Source organism: Oryctolagus cuniculus, chromosome 14 (genome assembly GCF_051225735.1).
Source record: "Oryctolagus cuniculus isolate XC-2025 breed Fujian yellow rabbit chromosome 14, ASM5122573v1, whole genome shotgun sequence".
Taxonomy (NCBI): domain Eukaryota; kingdom Metazoa; phylum Chordata; class Mammalia; order Lagomorpha; family Leporidae; genus Oryctolagus; species Oryctolagus cuniculus.
In genome coordinates this window covers 48,056,294-48,068,384 of record NC_142880.1, presented here as the reverse complement: position 1 = coordinate 48,068,384, position 12,091 = coordinate 48,056,294, and the positions used below count along the sequence as shown (strand labels likewise).

At 39.4% G+C, this 12,091-nt stretch overlaps 1 protein-coding gene across 4 annotated transcripts in view; it reads left to right on the top strand.

Moving 5' to 3' along the window:
* The window catches only part of CDH18 (cadherin 18), a 974,018-nt gene extending 962,188 nt beyond the window's left edge, over window positions 1–11,830 (top strand). For 2 of the 4 annotated variants that reach the window (XM_089313132.1, XM_002714078.6), the window contains 2 exons: window positions 1,956–2,207; window positions 11,046–11,830. In XM_089313132.1, the coding sequence (XP_089169258.1) occupies window positions 1,956–2,207; window positions 11,046–11,536 (743 nt within the window). In that variant the 3' untranslated portion in view covers window positions 11,537–11,830. The remainder of the gene's footprint in view (window positions 1–1,955; window positions 2,208–11,045) is intronic. The other 2 variants (XM_017344660.4, XM_017344659.4) reach the window with 2 other exon arrangements.
* The last annotated feature ends 261 nt before the right edge of the window (window positions 11,831–12,091 follow it).

Below are 12,091 nucleotides of genomic sequence, written 5' to 3'. Positions count from 1 at the left end.
TTCTCTTTATTTGACACATTACTTTTTCTTATTAACTTAGATATCCCTCAATATATCCTACAGTATTTTTTTCTTATTATTTTAAGTGTTGTATTTCAAGCTTAGAGATTTCTTACAGTTCTTGTCTTATTTTGCAGTTTCAGGAAGATATATTTGGTTGATTTGTTATATGTACATACATAATGTAAACCTATATAAGTGTGTGCATGTGTGTGTGTGTGTATTTCTTATACTTTTCATGTTCTTCCTCAAATTCAGGTTTTCTTGTTCAAGTTCAATGAGCCTGCTGCCAGTATATTTTCTGCAGTTCCAGTACAGAATATCCTTGTCAAAGGCTCATTATTCTGCTGTGCTAAGCCTTTCTAGGTAGGAAGCTCTTTGCTTCCTGAATCCTCTTTTCTTTTCAAAAGTCATTCTTTCAACTTGGAAAAAAAGAAAGGACAGTTCTACCTCTCCATATCTTAGAGCTTTCTCTTTAAGTACTCAAAATGTACTACAGATATATCTTTCTTCCTTTTCTTATTCTTGTTTGTGATTGTATTTCCAATAATTATCCAAAAAGAGAACACATTTCTGGATTAATAACCTAAAGGGTACACTAGGAATTGATATGAGAAAAAGAATATCTAAATGCAATTGTCTAATGATTTGCCTACCTTTTAATGAAAAGTAATTAATTCATAAGTCAGGCTGAGTTCCTTGGGAATCCAACTTAACTGAAGTTGAGAGTGTAAGATGTCAGTGGATGGTGTGTCTGCAGAACACAGTAGAAGGGAGAGGGACTGGGCAGTGTGAAAGATTGAGCTGCCAGTTTCAGTGCTTCCTTGGTGACCCCATGATAAAACCCTGGACCTATACCTATAATTCAATATTATCAGAATGGAGCAATAAATGGCCTGACCATTATAATTCTTCAACAGTGAGTTGTTGGTTATGTGCTTTATGCTGCTTGAGAAGAGTGTGACCAGGACAAGGTAAAAATCCAGAGCTATAGCACCAAGCCATTCCTTGAAGGAGATCTGAGAGATAGACCCAAATACACATCACAGGGGGCTTTTAGCTAACAGCCATTCTGAAATGAGAGACAGCGATGCAAAGATACCCATGCTTTCTGTATTTGAGGACATCAGTAACAACTGGCTGTGAATTAGTGGGGAAAAAAGACAGTGTGATGTTATGGCTCTGAACAGGGTTCTAAAAGGTATCCAAGTTGTATTCTCATCACTCACTGGTTTTGTGATTTTGGATAATTGACACTCTGGAACTCTAATTACTTATTTCTAAATTACTGTTCACAATAATAGAACTCCTCATAAGATGAGGAATTTAGAATCCTCCCTTTTTAAAGTTCTATGGATTGCTCAGAAATTTCATCTAGACAATTATTATAGTATATGCCATTTACAACCCAGTAAATCAACAATTATTCATTTAATTATTTGTTACCTTCCCCACGGTGTGCTTACTCTAACAAAAGTCCTGCAAATTATAGTTAAGTCTGAAAAGTTATTAATCAATCTGGTGTCTCCATAGAAATATTATCTACAACAGTGATCCTTGCACTATTTTAAGCATTTGTATTACTTGAGTAGATGTCTGTGTCTATCACAAGGATGACCCCCGTGGTTTGCCTCAGAATTTAGGAACCACTGGCTCCAACTCATCTGTATCCTTTAAAATCTTTTTAGCTGCTGTTCATGTCCAGAATGTGTATTGCCTCACTCCTCTGCTTTCCCATTATTTTCCACGCCCTTTAGTTTTGCTTATGCATTTTCCAGTAGGTTCTCAGTCTGAAAGCCAATATTAGTTACTCCTTAATAATTGCCTCTCTGCGTGCCCTTGCTCATTTCATAAACTGGCAAAATATCACATGTACCCATTTTTCCCCATTTAAAGGAAATGTAATCTATGGTGGCTTTACTAAGTGTATTTTGTTCTGCTTATGTCTGTCATAGATAACACAGCCAGCATTCTGACAAGGCGGAGGAGATTTAGTCGCACTGTTCAGGATGTGTATTATCTGCCCATTATGATCTCTGACGGTGGAATCCCCTCTCTCAGCAGCAGCAGCACCCTCACCATCAGGGTTTGTGCATGCGAGAGAGATGGGCGCGTGCGGACCTGCCATGCGGAAGCCTTCCTCTCCTCGGCTGGTCTGAGTACAGGAGCCTTAATTGCTATTCTTCTCTGTGTTGTCATTCTCCTGGGTAAGTCCTTCTGTGCCCTCAGATTGCATGATGGCAAGTCAGAATAAGAGAGCATCCATTGTACAAAATTGAATGATTAGGAAAGCATAGTATGGATAAGAAATCAGATGCACAGATTTCCTCTTTTTTTTCTTTCTTTTTTTTTTTTTTTTTTTTTTTTTGGACAGGCAGAGTGGACAGTGTGAGAGAGAGAGACAGAGAGAAAGGTCTTCCTTTGCCATTGGTTCACCCTCCAATGGGCCAGCGCACCGCGCTGATCCGATGGCAGGAGCCAGGTGCTTATCCTAGTCTCCCATGGGGTGCAGGGCCCAAGTACTTGGGCCATCCTCCACTGCACTCCCTGGCCACAGCAGAGAGCTGGACTGGAAGAGGGGCAACTGGGACAGAATCCGGCGCCCCAACCGGGACTAGAACCCGGTGTGCCGGCGCTGCAAGGCAGAGGATTAGCCTAGTGAGCCGCGGCGCCGGCCTCAGATTTCCTCTTAATTAGCTTTCGCAATACTGTAGTCCATCCAGAAATAATTTGATTCGAATGTGAGGAAAGAGTTGAAAGACAAGAGGATAATATCTAGGAAAAATAATTTTTTACATTGTATATTTAGGAAAGAATTAATACTAAAATACTATGAAGCCCACTTGAAATGGATTTTACAATTTATTCCCAAGAAAATAAGGGGCATAGCTTTAAAGTGAATTTGACAGTGACCTACTTACAAGATCAGATGGACTCAGCCATTCAGGGTTACTGATCACGCCGCTTCTGATCCAACTTCCTAACGAAGTGCTCCTTAGGAAGCAGCAGATGATGGCCAGACTGCTTACATCCCTGCTACAGACACGGGAGACCCAGGTGGAGTTCTGGGCTTCTGGCTTCAACCTGGCCTCATTCCAGCTGTATAGGCATTCAGGGAAGTAAATCACAAGACAGAAGATCTCTCTGTCTGCCTTTAAATAAAATGAAAATAAGTAAATAAATAAATCTTTGAAAAATTGCAGGATTTATAAATATAGAAATATAATGTACATCATGGTAAATAATAATATTATAGTATATACTGGGAATTTGCTGACAGAATAGATTTCATGTGTTCTTACTCTCCACCCCCCACATATGTGATAAGTGTAGGATAATAGATAAGTTAATTTGTTTGAGTATAGCAATTTTTTCAAGATATAGCAAAACATCAAATTGATACTTTGATTATATAATGAATAAATAATAAAATATGAATGTAAAATAAAAATAGATGTTCTGTCAAAACTTCTATTTATTTAGTTAATTATCATTGTTTGCTCTTCTAACATATAGATATATAAACATAAATGATTTTGATCTTAGAGATATTAAACTTTATTAAAGTAAATTATATTCAGTTAAAACTAAAAGGTCTTTTTAAATTTTACATTTATATTAAATTTTATTTTATGAAAACATTAACTGCTTTCTATAACTTTTGCATTATGTGTTGTAATAGTCTATATCTTATAACAGACATATTTGAAACTGACGTTACTATAAACTGTTAGACTTCTGTTTAAAACAAGATGGGAAACCTGAACTTATAACAGGAAAGTTAGATATAAAGGATCTTTCTTATTGTTTAAAATGAGGCCAGCGCCACGGCTCACTAGGCTAATCCTCTGCCTTGCAGCGCCGGCACACCGGGTTCTAGTCCCGGTTGGGGCGCTGGATTCTGTCCCGGTTGCCCCTCTTCCAGGCCAGCTCTCTCTGCTGTGGCCAGGGGGTGCAGTGGAGGATGGCCCAAGTACTTGGGCCCTGCACCCCATGGGAGACTAGGATAAGTACCTGGCTCCTGCCATTGGATCAGCGCGGTGCGCTGGCCGCAGCGCGCTGGCCACAGCGGCCATTGGAGGGTGAACCATCGGCAAAGGAAGACCTTTCTCTCTGTCTCTCTTTCTCACTGTCCACTCTGCCTGTCAAAAAATAAAAATAAAAAATAAATAAAAAATAAAATGAGTTCTTGTTGCAGGCAGGTATTTGGCTCAGCAGTTAAGTTGCCACTTGGGATGTCCATATCCCATAGCAGAATACCAGGTTTGAGTATGGCTACTCCTTGCTTTCTGAGAGGTAGTAGCTGATGGTTCAAGACTTGGACCCCTGCTACCCATATGGGAAACATGGACTTCTGGCTTCAGTTGTGCAGGCATTTGGGGAGTGAACCAAAAAAGAGAGATTTCCATTTCTCTGCCTTTTCAATAAAATGAAAATAAGCATGTATATCTTTAACTGTGCATGTTTATTTTTCCAATGTTTCCTTGTCCTTCCATTTTCTTTTAGTAACTGTTTTTTTTTCTCCCTTGTTGGTGCTGTGCATACATGAGAAAATAATTGTATGTTTCATGAGAGAGAAGTGTTTCTTCTCCTTTGTTTTATTGATCTGAAGGCACAGAGATATTGAATTAGAGGAAGAGGGAAGGTGAAAGGGAGGAAGGGAAAGAGAGAGAGATGGGTCAACATTGTGGCATAGTGGGGAAAGCTGCTGCGTGATCACATATGGGTGCTGGTTCATGTCCTGGCTGCTCCACTTTTGATACAGCCCCGGCTAATATGCCCTGGAAGGCAGCAGAAGATGGCCCAAGTCCTTGGGCCCATGAACCTACATGGGAGACAGAAGAACCTCCTGGCTCCTGGCTTTGGCCTGATCCAGACTCAGCCATTGCAGCCATTTAGGGAATGAACCAAAGGATGGGAGACCCCTCTCTTTTTCTCTCTCTCTTTTTCTCTCTCTATCTCTATAACTCTGCCTTTCAAATAAATAAAATAAATCTTAACAAAAAAAACTAGAGAGAGAGAGAGAAGAAGAGAGAGAGAGAGAGAGAAACAGACTGATCAGTGTTGCGGCACCACTGGTTCAAGACCCTGATACTCCAATTCCAAGTTAGCTCCTTGCTAACGCACCTGGGAAAGCAGTGGAAGATGGCCCAAGTACTTGGATCCCTACCAATCATGTGGAAGACTTGTATGGAGTTTCAAGCTCCTTGTTCTGGCCTGGCCCAGCTCCTGCCTTGTGGCCATTTGGGGAGTGAAACAGTGGATGGAAGATCTCTCTCCTTGGGATCTTCTATCCACTGCTTCACTCCCCAAATAGCTCCCACAGCTAGGGGTGGGCCAGGCTAAAGTCAGGAGCCTGGACCTCAATCTGAGTCCCATCTATGGGTGACAGGAACTCAATTGTTTGAGCCAGTACCTGATGCCTTCCAGGGTACACTTTAGCAGAGAGGTAGAATTGGAAGTTGAGCAAGGAATCAGCCAGGCGTTCTGATATGGGATGAAGGTACACAAGTGGCAATTAAAACACTATACCAAATGCCCACTCTAATAAAGGTATTCTTCCAAAGAATCTTCCTTCTTTTGTTACTAGGGTGGAAAACAAATACTGTATAGGTGGTCTGTATGGTAATATGGAACAAGGCTGAAAAGGAGGTAGTTGTGTAGGCAGAGATGAGATAATCTGAGGTTTTTTGGACATGGAAAAGGTGGTAGGCTTTATTCTAACATTGAAAATAAAGATTTAATGAAACAGAGTCCTATTAAAATGTATGATTTGAAAAGATGACTATGGATTCAGTAGAGAACACATCTCTGATTAGCAAGAGAGCACAGAGGTGGCTGGCACCGTGGCATAGTGGGTAAAGCCACCACCTGTGGTGCTGGCATCCCATGTGAACACTAATTTGAGTCCTGGCTGCTCCACTTCAATCCAGCTGTCTATTGTGGCCTGGGAAAGCAGTGGAAGAGACCCAAGTGTTTGGGCCCCTTCACCCATGCAGAAGACCCGGAGAAAGCTCCTGGCTTCAAATCAGCGCAGCTCCAGCCATTGCATCCATCTGGGGAGTGAACCAGCAGATGGAAGACCTTTCTCTCTCTTTGCTACTGCCTCTCTGTAATTCTGCCTTTCAAATAAATAAATAAATCTTAGAAAAAAAAAAAAAGAGCACTAGGCTAACCAACTAACAAGAGTATGCAGTTATCTCCCTCAGATAATGTGGTCTAGTCTAGCATAGTTAGAGTGGAGATGAAGAAAAGTGGTTGCTATCCAGATACTTGAGGTGAAATCATATGTGAGCTTTGATAACTTAGGGATCAAGGTGAATTTGAACCATATCATAAAGACCCTTCACTTGCTGGATACCAGCTCCAATCTTCCCTGGGCTGGAGGACACCTTTTTGAAGTCAGAAAACCAGGGAATCTATAGGGACAGTGAATCAGTACTGTACAATGAGAAACTCCAATGTGATGGCTAACTCAGGAAGGATAAATAGCAGAGGACAGCGATGGAGCAAGTAACAAAAGAGAACCAGTAAAGTGTGCCAGAGCTTCAAAAGTTCATGAAAATGTATATTATGGAAATATTGCAAAGATTTCAAAAATTGTGGGTACCCAAGTAAAACTTACTTTTTATTCCCATTTTTCCATGACTTTTCAATGTATCACCATCTAATGCCAACATCAGGGAAATTAAAAGATACTAAAGAGAACAGAGCACTATGCCATGGAGTAGATCTTGTCAATGATCCATTGGCATAAAATGCTACTCAGGTTAAATAAATGGAGCACCAAAATTTATGAATTGAACTGACCCACATGAGGCATGGAAGTTTAGTGCACCAGAGAAAGAAGTACTCCAGCACAGTGGAATCTTTCATTTTGGAGGCATGGTAGACAAGGAAACCATGAAAATAAGACTTTGAACATTTTATTTATTTCTATTATCATTGGTAACAAGTGCTGTTTTCTTTCTCTTTTTTAAAAATATTTATTTATGTATATAAAAGGCAGAGTTACAGGGAAGCAGAGGCAGAGAAGGAGGGGAGAGAGAGAGAGAGAGAGATGTTCCATCCTTTGATTCACTCCCCCAGATGGCTGCAACAGCTGGAGCTGTGCTGATCCAAAGCCAGGCACCAGGAGCTTCTTCTGGGTCTCCCACACGGGTATAGGGCCCCAAGCCCTTGAGCCATATTCTGCTGCTTTCCTGGGCCATGGCAGAGAGCTGGATGGGAAGTGGAGCAGCTGGGACTTGAACCTTTGCCCATATGGGATGCTGGCACTGCAGGCAGCTGCTTTACCTGCTACACCATAGCGCCAATCCCAAGCTGTTTTCTTTAGATAATAATACAGATTTTTTTCCTACTTCGGTCTTAGAAAATTAAAACAAAACAAAACAAAACACAAACATATCAAAAGCAGAAAACAAAAGTGTACAAAAATTTAAAACCTTAAATTTAGGTCACAGAGAATACAGCCTATTGATTTTATGAGAAATTTTTCCAAATATTTTGTTTCTGGTTTTGTTTGTATTATTATTATAAAACTATTTTCATCTATTAAAGATAATTTTAAAAATCAATATGTAAAAATTTTTAGAAAACCATCTGGAAGAACATTTTATTGTTTCACTAAAATCATACTTCCTTTTAAAAATATTTATTTGATAAGAATAATAATAGAGAAAGTAGAGACAAAAAGATTCTTTCATCTGCTGGTTCACTCCCCAAGCCAGAGATAGGCCAGGCTGAAGCCTGGAGACCGGGCTGACATCCAGGTCTCCAAAGTGAGTGGGAGAGTCACAAGTACTTGGGTCATCAAATGCTACCTACCCAGATGCATCAGCAAGAAATTGGATTGGAAGCAGAACAGGCAGGCCATGAGCTAGGACTCTGATATAGTGGCCACATAACCCATTGAGCCAAAATGCCAAGCCACAATATTTTCTATTGATTCATTTTTATGAACATGTTTTCCTCTTTGGTAAAACAACATAAGATTTATAAATGTTATACTATCCCTCAGAACTGATGATACAGAGTTGCTGTTTTTTTATGTTTACTTTTTCATTATTTTTCCTGAAACTCAAGTATATTTTTACATTATTTTTTTCTGAAACTCAAATACATTTTATCTAAGTGCTATAGAATAATTTTTGAGATTTAGTTAAAAATTATTAATTATAATGTAATGTATACTTTTAATGGCCTTGAGTTTTTAATTAGTCAGATAATATCTAGCCAACAGATTCATAATGCAGTCAGCTTTAATTTTAAAATAATTTTGAAGTTAACTTATGAGCTCTTATATTTCAAAGAAAATATCAGAAATACCACAGGTAATAAAACTTTATTATACAAATTATAAATATGAAATAATATGGAAACTTAACAGCTAAGAAAATTTTGAAATCAATATTTTAGTGTTAAAATATTAAATTATTTGTTTTGTGTCTGTGATTGTATAAACCCAACCATCATTTTGCCAATAATTAGCTATATGATCACAGATCCAATAAGTCCCTCTTACTCTATTTCTGAGCCTGTGAATATGAAGTTTCAATTTAAAAGATCTTCAAATCATCTGTACAGTTTTATGTTAATTATTTTATTGCAAGTTACATATGATTTACTAATTTACTATATTGTCAAACCATATTGGTTATCTGAAAAATAATGTTCGACTAGAAACGCCTAACTCCACAGGAAATGGTACATGCAGTGAGTGGGATATTTTCTGCTGAGACTCCCTTTCTCAGGCCCAGTTTTTCTAATGAATAGGAGAGAACTTATTTCATGAAGAGATCAGGGTGCTGTTACAGCAGGGATAACTGAAGTCCTCTTCCCATCACGGGGACCTGACATTTCTTTTCCAACCTTATCTTGTCACTCGCCAGAGGGACTGGAACAGTTGGCAGAGCAAACTTTGCTCACACTTGGCATGAGAAGTCATGAGTCAGGATCTGAATTAGACCCCTGCCAGCTCTTTAATTTCACACTCCACAATTAAGCAGGTGGCCTAAGTGAGGCCACCACCTGTATTGCTCACTTGTCTTGGATATAAATTTCTTGATAAATCAGAGTCCAAAAGAATTCAGTGTGAGAATAGTGGCAAACTTGTAAAGGAAGATAGAATTGGTAAGGAGATAATTGTTAGCTGCTTATCATGTGAGCTACTTCATATGACATTGTGGCTCCCTTGGTTTGAAAATATGAGTTTGCTATTTGCTATGACAGTTGCCACTATCAGAAAAACTAATAGCACTCTGTAATCTAGTAAAATTAAATCCTTGACTTGAACCACTTTGAAGCAACTATGTCAGGAATATATTCTTAACTTTTGGGGAATAAGTAAATATAAGCCATCATCATTTAAAATCCAGCATTAGCCTCTGTATTTCACTGGGAAAATATGGCATATACACAAAGATAGAAAAATTGGACAAATGTTGGTGAGGAACAAAGATTAGCACCATAATTCTATCTCACAATTGATATTTTCCCCTCTTATGCCTGCGCATACATTCTCTTGACAGCAACCACTTCAACATAAAAGAAAGTGACTTGATATATTGATGGAAATAAGAAGTTTTTCTATTATAAAGTAGGTGGATACAGAAATCAGTTTTTCATTCTAGAACAGCCTCCTCACATAACCATAAAATGAGCAGAAATACATAAAGTTAATAAACCTAAGCCTCTAAAAATAATGAAATGAGTAACATGAGGATGTTGTCTGGGGCTCATGGGAAATACATACTGAATAATGTAGGTTTGTGTCTGTGCATGTGCACATACACTGTATATCACAATTTCAAGTCACATTTAATTGACTGTCCTGCACTTTTCACTTTTAATTTGCTAGAACTAACAACCCTAGGTATCAATGGAATATACTTCCCTGATTATTATAATGTAAAGCATGTTTAGAATAGTTATTAATGAATACTATCATAGAGTCTAGAATATTGAATAAGAACAGCAAAATCTATAAGCTGAAATACATCATATTGGACTTACTGATGAAGTTTATAACAAAGTTGATAGGAGGTAATACTTTCTACTAAGTGGTGGCTTAATATTATCAAATAAAATTATTTGAAAATGTTGAAAAATAGCCAGAGGGCCATTTCTTATCATTTTATGCAATGGCTGCTATGTTATTGATAATAATAAATAATTCACAGTATTTATCAAGAATTCCCATAAGCCAAGTGTCGAAATGTCCACTGAGTTCTTTAGTCCATAGTGTTTTAAAGTAATGAAGTGGGATATCACTTCATATCAGAAATATCACTGCCTCTGGTTGAGAAGTCACAGACTACATGTGGTCCAAACCCTTGCCCTTGCCATCCGTGAGACTGTATCATTTGATCCTAGTTCTACACAGACTCTCCTGAGACTCAGTTTTCTCCTTTAAATAGAGTAAAGGCACAGCTCTGCTGTGAGGATTGAATAAATAAGTTATGTGCAGAACATCTTAAAATGAATCTTTAACAAAATATAAGTTATGCACAATAAAGTAACATCCTGTGCAACTGGGTGGATAAATTATTGCCTGACAATACTCCTGCTAGGAATTGCTACAAAGCTTAAAAAATCAAAAGATTTAAAGAAGAAACTATTTCCAAGTGTAGAGAAATCTAAAATACCCTGTCATTAATGTATGCACCTAAAAGGATTAAATATCCATAGAGAGACCAGTATACTGCATTAATTTTGCAGTCAGAATATCACGTCACGTTTGCAACATTGGTTCTCCTCACTTTAAACACTGAATAACTATACAGCAGCATGAGTCAGGAAACCTGAATTTGTGCCTGGCAAATGAGAACATTGTGACTTGCTACAGAAGAGCCCCTCAAAGTATCTCATACGATGGATGATTTTGTGCATTGTCTGAGGCACGGAAGTAGCCTCAGGACCTGTGAAGCGCAAGGCTGGGTGGGATCCCAAGCCTAACTTTGGGACGCGGTTGATGACAGCTCCTGGAAATGTCCAATCTCAAATCTGTCCACCTAACTCTTGATCCTCTTTCCGTTTTTCCTCAGCTATTGTAGTGCTTTTCATCACCCTGAGGCGCGGCAAGAAAGAGCCCCTGATCATCTCAGAGGAGGACGTGCGGGAGAACGTGGTCACCTACGACGACGAGGGGGGAGGGGAGGAGGACACGGAGGCCTTCGACATCACAGCCTTGAGGAACCCGTCGGCCGCCGAGGAGCTCAAGTACCGCAGGGACATCCGCCCTGAGGTGACGCTCACCCCCAGGCACCAGACGACGTCCGCCCTGGAGAGTATAGACGTCCAGGAGTTTCTGAAGCAAAGACTGGCAGAAGCAGACCTGGACCCCAGCGTGCCCCCTTATGACTCGCTTCAGACTTACGCCTACGAGGGCCAGAGATCCGAAGCCGGGTCTATCAGCTCGCTGGACTCAGCCACGACACAGTCGGACCAGGATTATCACTACCTTGGAGACTGGGGACCCGAGTTTAGAAAGTTAGCTGAACTCTATGGAGAAATAGAATCTGAAAGAACAACTTAGGGGGTCGATTCTTGCAGCCTGTAGAATTTGCTTCCTGAACAAGCGGAAATAGAACCTCAGCAGTGAGGAGGACGAAGCCTGGATACAGTACTGGAACTGAGCAAGGTGTACACAGCTCCTGTGGAAACAAGTGCCCTTTCTATGATCAAAACTGGGTTCTTTAATTGGAAGAAAGCAACTCTAACAAAACAAAAACCATACAGAGAAAAAAAGCTATTGTTCCTTGTGTATATTTTCAATTGCTCAATAAAGTATGTGGTACTGTTTAATTAAGAATATCTGAATTAAGCCAAACAATGAAGTTTGTTTCAATATTTTGTGATTTCTTTTTCAAAAGAAAAACTAAGCAAAAAGACTTAAAAAATCACTAAAGATATGAATTAGAGGGGTAGTGAATTGACCCTTTTCCCACTTTTCCGGGTGGACCCTTGAGACTCACATGCTGTAATTGTGACCAACTTCATTAGCCTTCTCTTGTGTAGAAACAACCTGAGGTATTCCCAACATGAGGCCACCTGTCGTGGACTAATATGTACCATTTCCCTCTGCCCTCCC